Source organism: Salvia splendens, chromosome 7, assembly GCF_004379255.2.
Source record: "Salvia splendens isolate huo1 chromosome 7, SspV2, whole genome shotgun sequence".
NCBI lineage: Eukaryota > Viridiplantae > Streptophyta > Magnoliopsida > Lamiales > Lamiaceae > Salvia > Salvia splendens.
Window position 1 is genome coordinate 36,987,243 of NC_056038.1, and position 21,167 is coordinate 37,008,409.

The window sequence follows — 21,167 nt, forward strand, 5'->3', positions numbered from 1 at the left end:
TTTCTTCTACTCTTAGTTTTATAATTTAAATTTTCAACCTTATTATTCATATTCAATTTTTTTAATCTTTAAAAATTTGGTATGTTACAGAAAAATTATGCTATGTGTATGTCATTTTTTTGTCAAAATACGTAATATAACATAATTGTTCTCTCTTACTTTATTATTTATTTGCATCTTTGTTTTATCTAAGATCATATTTTATTATTTGTTCAGTTAGCTCCATAAACGTCTTTTTCTTAAATTCTGTATCCAAAAGAAGAGTCTCGCTTATAACGGGACGAAGAAAGTGGAGTATGTTGTTTTAAGAATATCGATACTCGCATGAATTATTTATATTAAAAAATATATTTATAAAAATAATTAATTTAAACAATTATTTTAAATAAATATTTACTATCTTGTTCGACCCCACGATAATTTGTTCCTGGATCCGCCATTGGATGCAACTATATTGCTATGCCATTAGATTTCATCAAGAAGTATCTCGTACTTATGTTTTAACACTTTGACGTTTCACTAATCATCAGAGTTGTCAAAAGGCTCGACTAACTCCAACTTGATTGAATCAAAAAAACAAAATTTCCATGCCACAATTCCACCTGCAGCCCGACCAAAAAATAGCTTTGTATGCACGGTTTTCTCCTCTCACAACTTGAACAACAAGATCATCACCCATACAGTGCACGCCAAACCTCTTTGCCGTCCCTTGAAGTCTTGGTCGGACTTTGGAGCATCTTTTCTTTGGAGAATGTAAGAGACGAAATATTGGACAAGTGCTCTCCAATCTGTCATGTTACCTGTCAAAAGCACTCTTTCGTATCAAAATTAAGAACGATCTACGAAGAAGTAAAGCTAGTTCGAGAAAAGAAGATAAGGGGCATGGTTTGATCAAGAAAGGTAGGTTAATGGTGAACACGTTCTAGTTCTATTTAGAAAATATGTTTTCCATAGCATTGAATAGAGCACATCCTCCTGCATAACTCATCAAGATATGGAAAAAATCATAGTACCTCGAGATCCTCTTTAGAGTTTTTACTTGATGTGCACTGACCTGTTACACCAATCATCACAACTCTTCATGACATTTACCAAATGAAGCAACAAGGCCAACTCCTCATGTAAAATATGAGAAAACGGTGGCGACTGTTGCAATCTGGAGCTCAATAACTCAGATACATCTGCTTCTGGGCCCAGACTGAGGCCCGTAGTTATCCAACAGCAGAATAGACACCTAAGTTTGTACCTGATAGAAATCTATGGATTCCATCCTAAAACCAATTGATGATAGGAGGAGGGGCCCATGAGACTTATATACTAGTTTCAGTTTTCAGTTTTCTCTTGACACCGATGTGGGACAGTTATATGTTATATTTTTAGTTTCAATTGCCAACAGTACCAACGGTTTGGAACGTTAGTTAGGGTTGGGTCTTGTCTTATTCATTCATTGAAATGTATCTTATATATGTTTGAATAACTTTTATGCGGATATTTCAACATGTCGAGTTATTTGTATTTGTTAATATTTAGGCAAGAATCAAAATCACTCATATTGTCATCACTTCCGTTGACACATTTGCCTCAAATACGAGGTCAGCTTCACACCATATTAGATGTTACGAAAGTTAGGTAGGGTCTCACTCATTCATTAAAGCATAGTACTCGCTTGATACTTGTGAAACAACTCACATATGAATATTTTAATATATTTTATGTCACTAATACTGTATATTAGTTAAATTAATAAATTAAATTTATTTTATATAACTTAAACCATCGTTCAGTCTTAATTATATACAGCTATGCAAAATTTAACGTTAGTGTTTTAAACAACGTAGCGTGATAAATTAAAGCACCGTTCTCGTTTTACTGCTATAAACAATATCTATTAAATTAATAATTAAGCCACTAGTATCTTGGTGAACAAAACTTTGTTAAATGGTAAATATTGACTTTTAAAATATAAATTAATAAGCAAAATGAAAGCAATCGGTGCCTTAACGAATCATTTAAACTCCAATCTCCAAGCACCAAAGGTGCTTTGGGAATAACAGTATTTCAATTGGTACAAGCAAGCTTAATTGGTTGTATTGAAGAATAGAATATAATAAAAAAAAAGTTCAATGAATATTATCATAAATATTCGGTTTACAAAATAAATATTGTCCCTAATCAAACCAAATTGTCATGACCTACTATTTTCGATAATTCAATGGAAAATGGCTGCATAAAATATAAATTGACTTAATTAATGTTAGTATTTGTGAACCTCGAAGGTAATTTTTAATCCATATTTGAAACGGATAATTGAATCAAAGGTGTATTGATCGGATCACGAGCCATGAATGATGGAGAATAATAAAGGAAGAGCATAACTTGAGCTTTAAGAAACCCTCATGCATGTTTGAAAATCCCCATGCAATAATATTTTTTTAATTAATATATCAAAGAATATAACTGTGATGCAGCAAAGAATTGCAGCTTTTGATCAGTTTTATGCAGCTGCGCCAGTCAAGTAATGAATATATTTTAACTTCACAACTAAATAAATTTATAAATTACTTAGTAAACTCCAAATCTTACTTCAATCAAATTTTGCTAATCAAAATTTTCTATTATATGTAGGTTGTAAGTTTACTTGAAGATAAAAGGTTTACTCTCTCTCTCTCTCTCTCACCTTGCCTTTCTAAATGTTGCCATCAAGAAAGTCACATTGGTCTTCATACTTTTCAATCTCACCTTCTGCATTGGCTTTCATACTTTTAACACCTTTGCTTCTCATTTCCTTCATTGCGTTCGATTTGGGCCCTCACAAATCGCTAGCAACGTCGTTTTCTTGGAAGTCGCTAGGGTTTCTAAGCTCGTTCGAATTCAATTCATCTTACAATACTCATAAAGATCACGAGAATAGCAACTTGAACAAGGTCTCCGATGCTATAGTATTGAGAGGCAGAGGCCCAGCACATTCTAACCTACTAGTAAGTATGCTACTTTTTTTAATTAAATCTATATTACTTTGGTACCAAACTAAGTATTTTTCAATTTCTAGAGAAAAGAGGAGTCGACGTCGCTGCCAAACCATGACTTATCAAATGCGGAAACACGAGGATTTGTGAATGGTGGGCTACATAGACGGTATAGCCGATTAGAGAAGAATGAAGCGGTTTTAGCCAAAGCACGACTTTTAATTAGAGAGGCTGCTAAAAATAGAAGCTCAGTCCCATCAATTGTTGAACACGACTCTTACTATGTGCCTCGTGGACCTATTTATCGTAACCCCAACGCGCTTCATAGGTATGATTAATCGGAATTGAGCTTGATCGAACTTGTTAGTGAAGTGTCGATCTCATATAAACATGTGCACAAAAGAAGACTATAAGCTCAAATTAACGGTATATTACGATTATATAATAGAGTTATTTAAAAATGCCACTTATTTTTTCTAAGTACTTCTACTATATTTGAAAAGGTAGGCAAAAAGGTAAGAAATGAAAACATAGGAAAAGATAAATAACATGCAATCTAAAGGGGAAATCCAGCCCTAACCCTAACAACCCTAGTTTGGGTGCAGGAGCTACATAGAAATGGAGAATGTGTTCAAAGTGTACGTATACGAAGAAGGGGAAGCTCCGGTATTCCATGGCGGGCCTTGCCGGAGCATATACTCCTCGGAGGGAAGGTTCATTCATGAGATAGAGAAGGGGGGTCGATTTCGAACCAAGGATCCTGAAGAAGCTCATGTGTATTTCATGCCTTTCAGTGTGGTTGCGATGGTTCAATATCTGTATGAACCGGAGTCATTTGACATTACTCCCATTGGCACCACCCTTGTGGATTATGTCCAAACCATCTCCCACAAGCATCCCTTCTGGAATCGAAGCCTTGGGGCCGATCATTTCATGCTCTCGTGTCATGATTGGGTACGTCTATGTCTCTCGAGTACCACTTGTAATATTAGATTTTGGACTGGTCAATTTTGGTCATAAACATATGACCCAAAATATTAATTTGGTCCAAAATATTCACTTTTTGAAAAACAGTCTGTCAAAAAAGGACCACTTTGACAAGTGTTTCATTTGTCATGAACCTGTTTTTAAAAAAGTGAATGTTTTGGACCAAGTCCAAATTCGTATTATGGTCATATGTATGTTTAGGACCAAAAAATTTGACTTTTTTACTCTAGACTATGTTTCTTATATTAATTTGGTGGTATGACAGGGGCCACACTCGAGCTCCTACGTCCCGCTCATGTACAATAACTCGATCCGAGTTTTATGCAACGCCAACACGTCCGAGGGGTTCAATCCCCTCAAGGACGTGACCTTGCCCGAGATCAACCTCAAGACGGGCGAGGTGACGGGCCTCCTTGGGGGTCCGCCAGCCAAGGAGAGGCCCATCCTGGCCTTCTTCGCGGGTGGCTTACACGGCCACATTCGGCAGCTCCTCCTCGAGCATTGGGAGGGGAGAGACGCGGACGTGCGAGTGTATCAGAAGCTCCCAGACAACCTCAGCTACGAGACAATGCTGAGGAACAGCAAGTTCTGCCTCTGCCCGAGCGGGTATGAGGTGGCCAGCCCGCGGGTGGTGGAGGCCATCTACTCGGAGTGCGTGCCCGTGTTGATCTCGAAGAGCTACGTGCCACCGTTTAGCGACGTGCTGAAATGGAACAAGTTTGCCGTTGTGATTGATGTGGATGATATAGGTAAGATCAAGGAGATTTTGTCTGGGATTTCTGAGGCTAAGTATTTGAAGATGCAGCAGAGAGTGAAGCAAGTGCAGAGGCATTTTGTGGTGAATCCAACGCCGGAGAGATTTGATTTGTTTCATATGATTCTGCATTCTGTTTGGCTTAGGAGATTGAACTTGAAACTACGTCGTTCTATCTAGGGTTTTCATCTTTGATTTTCGTTGTACAACAATAATGGGGAATGTGTGTATGTGTTTGTGTGCTGGGAGATTGAGCTTCAAATGTTTGCTTCAGTCTCGTTTTGAGTTTTAATTATTTGTGGTATACGGTTTGAGTTCAAAGAATTTGAAGTGGAGATACTTAAACCGAAAATGTACTACTCCATATTCATGTTGTCGTTCAAAGAATTTGATGTGGAGATACTTATAAATTGCAACATTGTAGTTGGTATTTAAAAATTAAATACGAGATACAAAAAGAGAAATTTGACCAGTCAAGCTCGTGTATGTGTATTAAGAATGATAGAAGTTGTTTTCTGACTAATCTCGTTACTTTATTTTATTTATTTCAGTGTAATTTCAATTGATCCACCAAAGAAAAATTAGCAAGAAATGAGTTATGATGTGATCAAAGTAGATTGTGATAAAAGATAAGATGTTAATGCGATAAACTCGATTTTTCAAGACGTTGGTGAGTTTCGAATTAATCTTTAACACTCGTGTGTTTTTTCTTTCGTTTTCTCCTTTAATTTTTTTTTACTAATTCAGTTCATCGAGCTTTTATTAATTTCAACACACGAGTAGATTATTATACGTATACTTAATTGTGATATTAATGTATTAATTAAAAATTGAATATGTCAATAACCATCAACATTTAAAACCATATTTGTGAATATCTAAAAACAAGACTATGTATTGATTTTTATGTATATTTCGGTGATTAAACAACATTGCACGAGCGAGTTGTATGGTGTACGTGTTTGATGAGTGGGACTGTGGGAGGGTGACTCATTCACCTATGCGCATAAACCACGAGTCTAATACTGTATAATTTACTATGCAAAAATAATACATTTTGTAACAATTAAAAAAAATCAACTTTAAAATGTCAAAAGAAGACAATTTTTAATTTTGTAAAACCAAAAAACTCCTTTCACATCCAGTGGCGGATCCGGGGGCAGGTGGGGGCGGTCGCCCCTACCCGACCTTCCGGAGAGCCTAAATTTTTCATTGAATCAATCCAAAAATAGGATATCTGCCCCCTCCGTAGAGTGTAGAAATATTTTTGTTTTTAATAAATGTCATATAAAATGTAGTAGTCTAATGGTTTGGTTGTTGGATTTTTAACTAAGATGTCTAGGGTTCAATCCTCAACAAAAACATATTTATTTTCATTTTTCATTTTATCAATTCATATTTCTTCTTATTATAAAAATAATACCTTTAAATACTACTAAGTTGCATATATTATGTTGTTATATTTATTCTTTAGTTAAAATCATTTTTAATTTTGTGTTAAAGTCTTTTTTATCCTAAAGTACTTATAATTTAATCCATGCATCTTAATTATTCTCTATGTAACAAAATAAACATTTTAAATATTTTTGAAATATAAATATTTAGTGATCTACTTATATCACTTTTGTATATAATATTTACAATGATTTTAAATGTACATATATTTACACTAATTTTATATTTTAAAATGAATAATACATATTTGCAAGCTAAAGCATGTTTATATTTATATAATTTTTTATTTTAAAATGAATAATACATATTTGCAAGCTGAAGCATGTTTATATTTTATTAATGAAGCTAGTGCAGTAGTGCTACTTAAATATTAATATAATATTTATTTATTTTATTATTAAAAATAATATTAAATTAAATATTTAATATTTAAATATAAGTTCCGCCCCCGCCATTTTCGGGTCCTGAATCCGCCACTGTTCACATCACATAGAAAATTATAGTAATATATTCACTACTTAAATTTAATTAAACTGCCACATAGTATGGTCGACTATACCATGTCCATGTTCATATTTGAATTTGAGACAATTTTAAATATACTCCATCGCTACTCTATATAGTCAAATGTACATAAACATAAGTATTAATTAAACTAAGTGCACAATATATAACGTAATAAGTTTTCCATTGCAACAACTCATTCTATTCTTGCATAAATATACACTTTAGAAATAACTCTTAATAATATTATTAGACATAAAAAAAATTATCCATTTTGGGGTGTTCGGTTGGCAAGATTAAATCTCATGATTAAATATGTATCATATTTGGTTCATAAGATTGAACCCTTCAACTTAATCCTAGATGGATAGTCTCATGATAATTAGTCATATCCTTACCCCTCCAATTAAAATAATCTCACAACTTAATCATATATGGATAGTCTTATGATATTAGTCATGGCAACCGAATGCCATCTTTATAAATACATTTCTAAGCAACCAACTAGTACGTATTTGAGTATGATTTCATATAAATCAAATCAACAGTCTCGTTGTTCAATTAAATTGGATGCAAAGTCATAGTTGCATTTTCATCACACAAAACAAAAGCCATTCTTCAAAAAACGGTTTCTTTTCCCTGTAATCCCAAAATAAGAAATTTTGTCCCCCCAATTTTCCTCGATTTTAGTCAATTCCTCTCAAAATCCCCACTCTCATTTGCCAAACACATGAAAAATTGCAACATTCTTACAGCATTCTTATGTGAAACCGCGTCAAAGGTGGAAATGGCATTGGACAGCTGCAAAAAGTCGCAATATTCAAAGTCTCCCTCTTTGAAACATCCACTCCTCAAATTCCTTCTTCACCATCTTCAAATTCGTTAGGATTGGTGGGAGAAGTTTTCTTTCTTATTGAATGAATCATATGTTACAGAGACTACATAGTTATAGGCTAGATATTCTACACATATGGTAAACCTAGATTTACAATAATTGCTCCCTCTAATTTAGGCAAAATATATTCTCATATCAATCACATAATATTCTCCCGATATTATGCGATCTCCATTCTAACACTCTCCCTCAAGCTAAGTGATGGGATTCCCAATACTTAGCTTGCCAAGTACTTCTCGAAATGACTTCGAATTTACTGTCTTTGTCAAGATATCTGCCAGTTGATCTTCGGACTTGACATATGGCATTTCCACCACTTTTGCTTCGAGATTCTCCTTTATGAAGTGCCTATCTACTTCCACATGCTTTGTTCTGTCATGTTGTACCGGGTTTTCAGAGATATTGATCGCCGTCTTGTTGTCACAAAATAACCTACAAGGAAGGTCGGAACGGAGATCCAACTCGGTCATAAGTCTCTGCAGCCATAGCACCTCTGTTAGTCCACTCTTGATGCCGCGAAACTCTGCACTAGACAGTGCTACTACCTTTTGCTTCTTACTTCTCCATGTCACAAGGTTACCTCCTACAAAGGTAAAGTATCCGGCGGTAGACCTTCGATCGTTCGGATTCCCTGCCCAATCTGCATCAGTGAAGCCGTGTATCTCCATGTGACCATGCTTCTCGAACATAAGTCCATGCTCGGCTGTTCCTTTCAGGTATTTGACTATTCTTAACACAGCTTCCCAATGCTCCTCTTGTGGTGAGTCCATAAACTGACTCACTACTCCAACAGCATATGCAATATCTGGTCGGGTCTGGGAGAGGTAGATGAGCTTACCGACTAGCCTCTGATATCTCCCCCTATCGGTCAATTTCGCGCCTTCCTTTATCTGCAATCCATGATTTTGTATCATAGGAGTGTCTGCTAGTTTGCAATCAATCATTCATATCTCGGCCAACAAGTCAAGTATATACTTTCTCTGATTTATGAAGATCCCTTTCTTTGACCTTAGCACCTCTATCCCCAAGAAGTACTTAAGGAGACCAAGATCCTTCATCTCAAACTCATAGAACAAATTTTTCCTTAGTTGGGCTATCTCCTCCTCATCATTTCCAGTAATGATCATGTCGTCAACATATATAATCAGGCATGTGATCTTCCCTTCTCTTTTCTTGATAAACAAAGTATGATCTGAATTACTCTGTTCGTACTCGTACTTCTTCATCACTTCTGTAAATCTCCCAAACCATGCTCGCGGTGATTGCTTCAATCCATACAGTGTCTTCTTGAGCTGACACACTTCCCCATCAGAGAAATCTTCGGTGAACCCAGGTGGTGGTTCCATGAACATTGGCTTAGGTAACTCTCCGTGCATGAATGCATTTGTCACATCGAACTGGTGGAGCGACCAATCCTTATTAGTTGCAATCGAAAACAACACCAGCACAGTATTAATCTTAGACACCGGGGAGAATGTTTCAGCATAGTCCACACCATACGTCTGTGTGTATCTTTTCGCCACAAGTCGTGCCTTGTATCTCTCTATTGTCCCATCTGGTCTCCTTTTTATCGTGAATACCCATATGTACCCGACAGTTATAGCTCCTTCTAGTAACTTGCTTTTAACCCACGCACTATTCTTCATCAGGGCTTTCATTTCAGTAAGCATTGCTTCCCTCCACTTCTTATGCTTCATTGCATCCTCAGCTGTTTGAGGGATTTCTTCTTCTTCGTACAGTGCAGCTTCAAATGCTCGAGCCATTTTAGTCATATTTCCTTGTACGAAGTTCGCAACCCCATAACGACTTTTCTTCCATATCTTTTCAGGGGAATATCTTTTGGCCGGGATCCCTCTTGTACTTCGAAACGGAAACACGTATCTCCCGGTGTCTCCATCCACGGTGTTATCCTCCCTTTGGGGTTCTGTATCAACCGGGTCAGTAATAACTGGATTCTCAACAACATTTGGGTCGGGACTTATCTCGGATATCGTCGGAAGAGGATCGTTTGAGGGCGGATGAGACGGTTCTTGTGATGAGACGTGCTCGGCGGCAGTGACCTCCACTGAGTCTGTTGAACCCTCACCTGAGGAGCTTGGCAATGACACAACCCAACTTAGATAGTCTTCGGAATTACTCGGACCACTCTCCCCCTGACTACTAAGGTGGGTATGATAAAAAAAATTCGGTTTCCAGGAAATTGCAGTTCATGGTGGTGGTGATTTTTTGAGTGGAAGGGTCATAGCATCTGTAACCTTTTTGGTTCACCCCATACCCCACAAAGACACATTTGGTTGCACAAGGTGAAAGTTTGGTTCGTTTGTATTTTCTGATATGAGTATAGACAGTACAACCAAAGACTCTCAGCTGGAGGTTTAGGTATTAAGGTATCTTGGCTTGTTTGGAGAGGGTATCATGGGGGGTTTTCATGTTTAGTGTTTTAGTTGGGAGACGATTGATCAGGTAAATAGATGTAGCAACTGCTTCTGGCCAAAAAAATATGGGGACTTTGGATTCAATCATTATGGCTCGGGTCATCTCTAGGATTGTTCGATTCTTTCGTTCAGCTACCACATTCTGTTCGGGTGTATATGCACAAGAGGTTTGATGAATTATGCCTTTGTTTTGACAAAATTGGGTCATAGTACTGTTCACAAATTCCCTCCCATTATCTGACCTAAGGGTTTGGATAGTGGTATGAAATTGTGTTTGGACAAGTTTAAAGAATGAGGCAAATCTATCAAAAACATCAGACTTGTGTTTCAAAAATAAATCCATGTCATTCTAGTGCAATCATCAACAAAAATCACAAAATATCTAAAACCATTCCCACCAATAGTAGGTGCAGGACCCCAAACATCAGAGTGTACCAAAGAAAACATGGATTTCACACGAGTATGTGTAGGTTTAAAAGACTGTCTATGGCTCTTGGCCAAAACACAAGTTTCACACGAAAAAATAGACGGAATGGAAAGGTTCGGGTAAAGCAATTTAAAGTAACCAGGAGAAGGGTGTCCTAGCCTTCGGTGCCAGAGCCAAGTTTCCTGTTGTGTGGATCCGTGAGCCAGCATTGCACTGCCATGGTGAGCTATCTCGTCCACATAATAGAGCCCCCGTTTATCAGTGCCACGCCCAAGAATCCTCCTCGTCTGAGTATCCTGTAAAATGCAAAAGTCGGGATGCATCAGAAGTATGCAATTTAATTCCTTGGTCACATGACTAATAGACATCAGTCTCTGAGATAAAGTAGGAACATATAAACAGTTCGTAAGCCGAAGTGTAGGAGATATTTCAATTGTGCCCGATCCTTCAACATTAATCAATTTCCCATTTGCAGTTTTAATATAGGATTTCGTGTCCTCATCAAAATCAATAAAATCGCGCTTATCCGGGGTCATGGTATCAGTTGCCCCACAATCAAATATCCAGCCCTTTGAGTGTTCAGCAGAGATATTATGTACGTGAAATGCAGCGGAAATTTCTAGTAGGGGTGCAAATTGATTTTCAGACATATAATTGGGATAAGTATGGGATTTCTGAATAGTGTGGGGTCCAATTTGAAGTTTATGGGAATCAGGGGGTCGAATTTTAAAGAGATGGGGTCTTTTTCGAAATTTCAGATTCTGGTGGGGTAAAAAATTATAATAACCATAATTTATAAGATTAGGGTTTGGCTTTGAGCCAAACCCGTTACCTCATGCCGTCGACTTCTCTGTCGAGTTCATCCTTCCGGCGAAATTGCCGGCACCCCTCACGTTGCCGCCAGCCGGGTGGCTTTCCTGACTCGCCCCCACCCCTGGTCCAGTTGGATCCCCTTGGTTTCCTGCATCAATGCGCCGCTGAGCTCCATCCCCGGTTACTCCGACGGCTAATTTCGCCTGAGCCGCCCTCGCCTTTTGTCGTTCTTCCCACCACTCCGGATACCCTAATCTTTTGAAGCACGTCTCCCACGTATGCTTCTATTTTCCACAGTGGGAACACCACAATTTGGAGGTGTCGGGGCTCTGATTTCCCGATCGGTTGGTGGCGGAGGAGCGCGGTGGTGCGCCGCGGTTCGGTGGTTGCTGGTTCTGGGTAACTGAGGTCTGCCCGATTGCTGCGAATCTGTGTCCGATTTAACCCCCAAATGACGAATCGGCATTGCTGCCGTTGGCTTCTTCAGTGGGTGACGGCGATGCCGGTGGCATGATTCGACTTCGAGCCGCCTCCGTCTTCACCCATCCGTAGGCTGCCTCCACTGATGGGGTCGGTTCCTCCTTCAGGATGTCTCTTCGAATCGAATCGTATTCCTGATTCAACCCGGTCAGAAATTTGATTAACCGCTTCTCATTCGAATGGGTTCGAAATTGATCGATTCCCTTATCACAGCAACTAATCGGCTGCTTCTGGCTTCTGTCGATGTTGATCCATAGTCCATGGATCCTCCGGTAATAAGTCTCCAGATCGAGGTTTCCATGTTTGATGTTTATTGCCTTCTCTTCCAGGTCGTAGATGAGGTACTTGTCGGCCTTGTTTTCGAATGTCACTGCGAGGCTGTTCCACAGCGCCTTGGCAGTTAGATGATGGGCAAAATCTGCTACGATATCGTTCTCGATGTTGTCAACGATCCATGAAAACACCACTAGATCATTCTCCTCCCACTCGTCGAACCCCTTACTTCCCGGTTCAGGGGGGTCATTTCGGATGTGCGAATAGGCTCCTCGGCCTCCTATCTTTACTTTGATCAGCCTTGACCAAAGGGGGTAATTTCTTCCATTCAATTTGAATGCTACTGTGACTCTTTTGCTGTTTCTTAGACTCACGGTCTGCTCCGGATTATCCTTCTTGTCTTCTGTATCTGACATATTTCGGTGTAGATTTCTGGGATGGACAAAGGGTCGAGATTTGGAATTTTTTGGCTATGATGAAACTTTTCTTAGCCAAGGTCGTTCCCGCTCTGAGGCAACGTTAGGATTGGTGGGAGAAGTTTTCTTTCTTATTGAATGAATAATATGTTACATAGACTACATAGTTATATGATAGATATTCTACGTAAACCTAGATTTACAATAATTGCTCCCTCTAATTTAGGCAAAATATATTCTCATATCAATCACATAATATTCTCCCGATATTATGCGATCTCCATTCTAACACTTTCTCCATTTCTCCCATGTTAAGTTCTTCCATACTTTTCTCGAAGAGGAAAGTAAGAAAAAGGAGTAAAGATTCAATCTTGGCTCTTGACTTACAACTTGTGCTGAAGATTCAAGTTCGATTTTTTGATTCTTGATTAACCCTTCAATTTTTCGTGGGCATTCTCTCTCATGGTGTCCAAGTGTTTTCAAGCTGTGTTATGCTTGTTTTTATTCCTCCATAGCTTTTCATCAGCTGACAAAGATGGAAATTCCAGCTCCTCCACTTTCACTGCTATGGAAATCCCCACCTAAAACGCCGCCGCCGATTGCTCCTTCCCGGAGCCTGATTCAGACGAAATCTTGCTCGAAAACCCCGTCAAAACCGATGAATTCAAGGCTAAACCAACCGTGACGCTGAACATGAAGCACCGCCGCGCCGGAGCTAAGCCGGCCGACTGTGTCGCGGAGTCGACGGCGAAGGATTTCACTCGAATTCAGACGTTCAACACGAGAATAGCCGAGCGGAAGAACCAAAACGCAGCTTCGAGAATGAAGAAAGAGGGCGATCGCCGGCCTCCTCCGCCAGCCGCCGCTGCGCCGGAGATTTTTTCCGGGGGGAAGATGGTGGGGACGCTGGCGTCTGGGGTGAGCCTCGGCTCCGGCGAGTACGTTATGGATGTGTTTATTGGTACACCTCCTAAACACTTCTCACTGATTCTTGACACTGGCTCTGATCTTAACTGGATTCAATGTGTTCCTTGCTATGATTGTTTTGAGCAACATGAGCCTTTTTATGATCCAAAGGAGTCGAATTCCTATCGAAATATAAGCTGTGATGATCCACTTTGCCAGTTAGTTTCCTCCCCCGAGCCCCCTCAGGGATGCAGGGTGGGAACCAGAGCTGTCAGTACTACTATTGGTACGGCGATAGCTCCAACACGACGGGGGACTTCGCGTTGGAGACGTTCACGGTGAACATGACGTCGTTTGACGGGAGTTTGGGGTTTAGGAAGGTGGAGAATGTGATGTTTGGGTGTGGCCATTGGAATAGGGGGTTGTTCCATGGCGTGGCCGGCTTGCTAGGGTTTGGGAGGGGGCCTTTGTCGTTCGCGTCTCAGCTCCAGTCGTTGCATGGACACTCATTTTCCTATTGTTTGGTTGATAGGAATAGCAATGCGATCGTTAGTAGCAAGCTCGTCTTTGGCGAGGATGAGAAGCAGCTTAGGCATCCAGAGTTGAACTTCACCACGCTGCTTAGTGGGAGGGAGAATCCGGTGGACACATTCTACTACGTGGGAATTAGGTCGATTGTGGTTGGAGGGGAGGTGTTGGGGATCCCGGAGGAGACGTGGGGAATGGTGGCACCATCATAGACTCGGGGACCACCTTGAGCTACTTTGCTGAGCCGGCCTATAAGATGATCGAAGAGGCGTTTGTAGAGAGGATGAAGGGGTATCGGGTCGTGGATGACTTCCCGATTCTTGATCCGTATTACAATGTGTCCGGTGTTGATGAACCCTACTTGCCCTCATTTGGGATTGTATTCAAGGATGGGGCCGTGTTGAACTTCCCGTCTGAGAACTACTTCATTAGGCTCGATCCTGATGATGTTGTGGGCCTAGCGATCTTGGGGACCCCGCGGTCGGGTTTGTCTATCATTGGCAACTACCAACAACAGAACTTCTATATCATGTATGATACTAAGAAGTCTAGGCTAGGTTTTGCTCCAACTAAGTGTGCTGAGATGTAGGGGAAAATGTTCTGTTTTGTATAGTTTTTAGGGTTGATTTTTGGTGGGACATTGTATACATGATGTATATTGGAGGGAATACATATGCCTAGAGGTCTCATGATGCAAGAATTTGTCATGAATTTTCGGGCTTTTAGATCATTTATATATATTGATTAATGTCTTCTTTGATTTTGATGATATTGTGATGGATCGATTATGTTACTAACAGATTAGAATTATTTGCAACGCTTTTACTGGAGTTGAACTTTGCAAAGTTGAAATACTTGAATTTTGTGGCTTTAATTATAGCAAAGAACACAACGTTTACTGGTATATAATCTATCAATTCATATACACTTGAGTTTGAATTGGTCAAATATGATTATATGATCTTGCTATACAGAAAAAAAATGCAACGTCTACGCAAGTGTGGTACTCATTTTCTTACGTTTTTTTCACGATTTTTAATTTTCCTCATAACTTAATTTAAAAACTATATTACTAGGATTGCTTTTTTTTAATGTATAATCATCAACAAGAGTAAATGTGCGCCTTAATAATATCGAGAATAATGAATAAATTAATTAATTGGTATAAGTACAACGTCTCAATATATTATTTAGTAAGTATATTCAAATTCCGGTATAATTAAATTGTCATTTGAATTTAGAAATATTTACGAATTTATATATTGCAAGATACTGAATGAGATTTTATTCAAAATAAAAAATCAAAGTAAGCACACATTTATTTGTTTTTTAAAATAATATCCGTTCATTTAATTCTACTTGAATTTTGTAAAATTAATTTTATACAATAAATAAATACTGGAACATTTTTTTTCTGGATATAGTAAAAAAATGACTGAAATGAAAAAATTGAGAGGAAAAAACGTTGAATGAAGTGAGGGAGAGCGTTTCTCAAAACCCTCTGCAGAAGAACCCTCTCCTCTCTCCACCACCATAAACCCTCTCTTCCCAAGGTATCTCTCTCTAGATATGCGTATCAATCTATGTTTGTATGTACGAATATGTTTATATAGTGTTTGTGAGCGCGTGCTTGCTGAGTTGATTGATTGGTTTGTGAATGTAGATGGGTCCATCGGAACGGTATTGTTACAATCCGGCATTGCGGTGGAATCCTCAAGTGGAAGAGTATTTCGTCAAAGCTTACGGAGCTGACCATTTCGCTCGAATTTCCAAGGCCCTCACGTATGTTTTTGCTCTCTCTGTATCAGTGCTTTGTTGTTGCATCGTGTTTCAATTATTATTTTCATCTCCTGGTATATCTAATGCCTGTGGGGATTTGGTGAGCTGAAATTGGAGCTAATTGTCTAAAAACTGGATAGAATGTCTTTAACTGGATGCTGCAGTGTTTGATGACTGTCTAGTTTGTATTGAGTTTTCCAAAGTATTGGTCTATTAGATTAGATAATATTAATATGTGTGGAATTGGAGCTAATTTGATGAAATTACCATTTCATTCTGGTGTCTACAGTTGTCTTTATTTATTCGTATACTGTCAGCTATGAACTACCTCTTCTGATTGCGTACAGCATTTGATAGTAATAATGACCAAAGTATGTACCAGTGTTTGATATAGAATGTAATTGTGATTATATTTCCTCTTTATATAATTGTCTTGTTAGTTGATCGTTGATACATGTCCACTTTTCAGGCAGCCGTCGTGTTACTCTTGTATACGAGTGAATACACTTAAGTCAACAAGTGACTCCGTCATCAAGAAGCTTAGTTCCCTACTACAGGAGAATGGGTGGCTAAGCGAACCTTCTAAAGGAACCGATGCTGCTAATAACTCTGATGGTATTGCAACTGAACCAGTTGTTTCTGATGGTTCCCCAGACGCTGCCTTGAAAAATTCTTTCATTTCGAAGTGTAAGATACCCGGCCTAGATTATGTAGTTTTTGTCCAAGGGTCTGGACCACATACCATTGATTATGGGTATAAGGAAGACAAACCTCCTAAGGAAGTGATTGTGAGCCGCAAATGTGCAGAAGCAGTTCTTCGTGGTGCTCATGTAAGTATGGAATTTAGGTGCAAACATGGTACAAGAATGCTATTCTTGTTGTTGCCAATTTTTGATAGACTATGTTTAGGTGTATGTACCCGGTGTTTTGGCCTGTAGTGCTCATGTGGAGAAAGGAGAACAAGTTGCAGTTTCAGTTGCATTGGAGCAGCCTGGTGCTGATGGCGGATGGGGAGTTGGTTTTACACGTGGAACTGTACTTCAGGGATCACAAGCAGGCAAACTTCCCCTTGGGCTTTTTGCCATTTATTTTGCTTCATTTATCATGTCTACCTACCATATCTTGTAGGCTTTGTATTTCAGTTTGGATATGTATATATTTGAATTTATTAGTTAATAGTGACAGACAAATTTGTATTTGTTACAGATCCTTTTTATTTTGAACGGAATGGCCTCTACATTGGTCAAGGAATCAGTATGATGTCCAGAGCTGGGATGTTCCGGGTATCTCAAGGAGTTGCTTTGGACCTGAATAACAGAGTATTTAACCTACCTTCATTTAACGGTACAGTTTTCTATTGATATTTTATTATAGATTGTCATATATAATAAAAACTAAGAAGTTTATATTGTTAATTGGACCATGATGTGTATTATATTGCAGATTTACTCGAGGGGGAAATATTTCTTCAGAATCTCCCTAGCATCATCACCGCTCATGCCTTAGGTATGTGACTACTGACTATGGTTTAGTAGTAGGCACACTTAAGCAATTTTTGTCATTTCTTCTCTTATTTCCTGTGTGTTGGTGAAGCTTAGACTGAATGTTACTGTTTAGAAGAATAAACTGGTGCTTGAAGGGAACAAAGAAAGCTTGACAATGATTGGTGAAATTAGTATAGTGTTGGTTTAGATGCCTATTAGTCACCATGTTTCCCCATTCTAATATTTAGATCCTCAAGAGGGAGAGAAGATATTAGACATGTGTGCAGCTCCTGGAGGTAAGACCACAGCAATTGCTATCCTCATGAAGGACAACGGAGAGGTGATTGCAGCTGATCGATCTCACAATAAGGTGCACCTTCTGAGCTTTATAGGTTATTATGAATATTTTTTTCTCAAATCTTTTTCTATCATCACTTCTTAGTAAACAATGACTAAATGGCCTACCACCTTCCGCATATCGGGGATGCCAGCTAGGGTTTCAAGTTAGAAGTTGCTGGATTTGCTTAATCTTCCAGGAGATAAAAAGACTAAAAAAAAGTGATCCAGAGAATCAGAAATAGATTAAAGTCTTCTGTTTCAAAATTATTTAAATCACTGTCTTTACTTGCTTTTCTGTGCCTAGTAAATCTTATTATTGGAATGCATCTTATTGATACATGTCATATTTCAGGTGCTTGAGATCCAGAAATTGGCAGCTGAATTGGGATTGAAGTGTATAACTACTTATAAGCTTGATGCTCTTAAATCTGTTCAGCGTATAAGTAAATCTGATAATCAGGATGCTACACAGGGTGGGGTGAATGGGAGCATTCAAAACCCCGAGTTACCAAAATCTGGACTTGAGAAAGTATCAGATACCGCTCTAGGGTTTTCTCAAGGTGAGCTGTTTTCTCGATGCCGTTGATGTTTCGTTATTGTTGTGCAAATCTTGTTCTTTCTCTTTCCGTCTCCATGTCTCTCTTTATGGTTGAGGGGGAGAGGACACACTCTGTCGTTTTAATAGTGCGATGTTCTGGTGGTCCTGTTGCTTGGATACTCAGAAGTTCTGACATTTTATTGCTTTTCATCCATCTTTATTAGACAAAGTAGCTACCCTTGATCAACCAAAGAATGGAAAGTACACCAGTAATGCAGAGCACAGAAAGAATATGCGGGTAATGAGAAATGGGCCTGGGCGAAATAATACTTTAGGTGGAAGAGTTGAAAAGTGTAAAGGATTTTTCCCCAATACATTTGATCGGGTTCTTCTTGATGCTCCTTGCTCTGCTCTTGGTCTAAGACCTCGGTTGTTTTCTGGAGAGGTATGATCTGGTTCTGAATTTGTCTTCTTATGATCTGATAGTTCTGTCATCATGCATTCTTAAAGTTGAAGCATCATTTACATTGTTCTTTTTCTATAAGTTGGCTGTGCATTTGTGCCACTGGTAAATAGGAATGGAACTCGTGTAGTATGTCTTATCTGTTACTTGACCAACAATCAGTTCTTTATATCTGTTTTTGCTTTCAGGATACTATGGAGTCATTACAAAGCCATTCCAAGTATCAGAGGCGGATGTTTGACCAGGCAGTACAGCTTGTTCGCCCTGGTGGAGTCATTGTGTACTCAACGTTAGCATTCTATCAACTTGGTCATACGAGATAAACTGTGATTTCTTCTTTAGTTATTGTATGTTTATCTCTAAGTGCTTGCCTCAATTACTAATATCTTTTGAGCTTTCCAGTTTTTCTTCAGCATAGCATTCTTATGTATATTACCATATCTTTTTGAAAGTAGAATATCACTTGTTCATGTTTTCAAACTGCAGGTGTACAATAAATCCAGGTGAGAATGAGGCACTGGTTAGATATGCATTGGACACACACAAATTCCTCTCGTTGGCATCACAGGTTAGCTTGAAGCTTTGAGGCCTTTAGACATTAATATCTTGCCAAGATTGATTTTCTGCCAGCATGCGCGGAAGTAAATGATTCTTTTAAATAATGATCGTGAAATCTGTTTTCTGAACCAATACAGCATCCGAAGGTAGGAGGACCTGGCCTTGTTGGGGGTTGTCAATTTCCAGATGGATACCAAGAGTAAGTACTTTATGCTGGCACCTTGTATTACGTTCCTAATCTAGTACAGTTACGTGTGCTGTTGTATTCAGTAGATGCATAAATGACAGTCAATGCAATGGAACAGAACATTGACCAGTTGGCGAACTAGTGGAAGTTGATTTTTATGATTTTTGATTTGTTAGATGCCATGGTGTCAAAATGCAGATCGGTTGGAATAAAACCACTAACATGCCTATTAGCTTAAGCTTGCTACAGTGTCACATGTGCTAGTTTGAATTTTGTAAAGACATCCCCACTTTATCTTGTTTTTCTAAGTACCATCGAGATCTAGTTATAAATGATCTAATTCTAAACTGTAAATCATTTTGTCTCACAAATTGTACCCTCTACCATCTTCTTTTACCCCAAGTGATGCTGCATACCATAATGTTGAGACTTCAGTTTCTCTTGTACATTTAAAATCAGACGTATGTTGATCTCCCCGCCTTATTTCTGGAAAACTCAAGTTACAAACTTGTGAATTCATTATGATGTTTGATTTTTCAGGGAATGGTTGAGACCTGGCGAAGAGGATTTTGTTCAGAGATTTGATCCTTCCTCAGAACTCGATACTATGGGCTTCTTCATCGCCAAGTTCAACGTTGGTGGAAAAGACATCTAACTTTAAAGTAAAACTCACATGTCTCAAGAATCCAAGATAGCATTCGCCATTATTTCGTCCTTGTGTCTGTCCTTGAACGATTGCGGGCTTGATAAGGTGAAAATTTTTGTTTCTATAGTAGAGAAATTTTCAGAAGCATGATATGAACTCATACCCCCCTGTTGTAGCCCAGTACTTCACACTGAATCGGGTGATGATTTGTGTAGAAGAATGACAATATCCAATGTTGTATCATGGATTTGTTTACATCAGTGGTTACCAGAGAGCAAATTTTCATCACTAGCATTTTTTCTTCATGAGTTGAATCCACCATGAATTAAATTCTAGATATGTATGTCATGTCATGATTTTGAAGCAGGGAATTTTGCTGCCTTTTCAAGTAATTCAAGTTTGTATAAATGATTTTCTGAACGGATTTATCACTCTTGCTGTGGTGTAAAGTGTGTGAAGAGATAATGATTATGTAAAAAACTTGAGTTACTTACATTATTATTTGAAAAAGAAAACTATAACTGTAACAATGTGGTTTCAATGTCAAATTAGATTGAACAAAGGCAAGAATATAAATGGCTAATCATTCAAAAAAGAAAATTACACGACGAAATCACTCTTTAATTAAAACATTAATCAACATAATTCAAAATCTTCATTCTGTGATTGATTGAAGGCCGGGCTCCCATGCAGATTCGATTCGGGCCATCTCCTTTTTCTCATATCTCTGTTTTGAACCATTTGAAGATTTATTTTCACTCTTATTACCTGAGGGATTAGAAGCTGTGTTACTGGAATCTTTCTTATTGTTCGATTCGATGCCGGAAAACCAAACATGCAAGTTTCGGGCCTTGGTTTTTATCCCGGGCTTCACTAGAATCCCACTGAAGGACGACAGGCTGCTCTGAGAGGGATTCTCGGTTGATGTGAAGCCCGGGCCCATTGCGCTTGGCTTTCTGATGCGACGCCTGAGTTTCTTCACTGTCCTGCGAGGCACAACATAGTATTTCTGGCCCGGGACAAGGATTTCTTCGGGCCGGATGACTGAGTCCCATGGCCTCCGAAAGATTTCGGGCCGAGCTAGGACGAAGGAGGGATTCTTTTGTATGATCATGGCTGCTGGAGTGGCCATGTAGTAGCGCTCCACGTGCCCTCCAGCATGGACGATCTTCAAGGCCCGGGATTGCCTCTGTCCCGAGCCGGCCAGGGCGGTGACATGCCTCCCTTGAGTGGACACCTTTGGGATATCACTAGATTTCTTGTTGCCAAAGATCTTGCTAAGCATTTTTTCTTCTTTTGAACAATTAAAATTAGTGGAATGAATGATTATGGAG

At 38.9% G+C, this 21,167-nt stretch overlaps 2 protein-coding genes and 1 pseudogene across 2 annotated transcripts; all 3 read left to right on the forward strand.

The window, feature by feature from the left end:
• Positions 1 to 2,633: 2,633 nt before the first annotated feature.
• On the forward strand, positions 2,634 to 4,999 carry LOC121740892 (probable glycosyltransferase At5g03795). The gene is made up of 4 exons (XM_042133541.1): positions 2,634 to 2,978; positions 3,050 to 3,294; positions 3,572 to 3,920; positions 4,219 to 4,999. The coding sequence occupies exons 1-4, from the start codon at positions 2,691 to 2,693 to the stop codon at positions 4,885 to 4,887; spliced, it is 1,551 nt and encodes a 516-aa protein (XP_041989475.1). The 5' UTR covers positions 2,634 to 2,690; the 3' UTR covers positions 4,888 to 4,999.
• Positions 5,000 to 12,697: 7,698 nt separating this feature from the next.
• On the forward strand, positions 12,698 to 14,569 carry LOC121740789 (annotated as a pseudogene).
• A 705-nt stretch (positions 14,570 to 15,274) lies between these two features.
• LOC121742300 (rRNA (cytosine-C(5))-methyltransferase NOP2C-like) lies at positions 15,275 to 19,996 on the forward strand. The gene is made up of 13 exons (XM_042135408.1): positions 15,275 to 15,392; positions 15,503 to 15,621; positions 16,088 to 16,448; positions 16,528 to 16,675; positions 16,825 to 16,962; positions 17,062 to 17,124; positions 17,351 to 17,472; positions 17,794 to 18,001; positions 18,204 to 18,424; positions 18,631 to 18,731; positions 18,929 to 19,010; positions 19,138 to 19,199; positions 19,728 to 19,996. Exons 2-13 carry the CDS (start codon positions 15,503 to 15,505, stop codon positions 19,840 to 19,842), a joined length of 1,740 nt encoding a protein of 579 aa, XP_041991342.1. The 5' UTR covers positions 15,275 to 15,392; the 3' UTR covers positions 19,843 to 19,996.
• Positions 19,997 to 21,167: the final 1,171 nt, after the last annotated feature.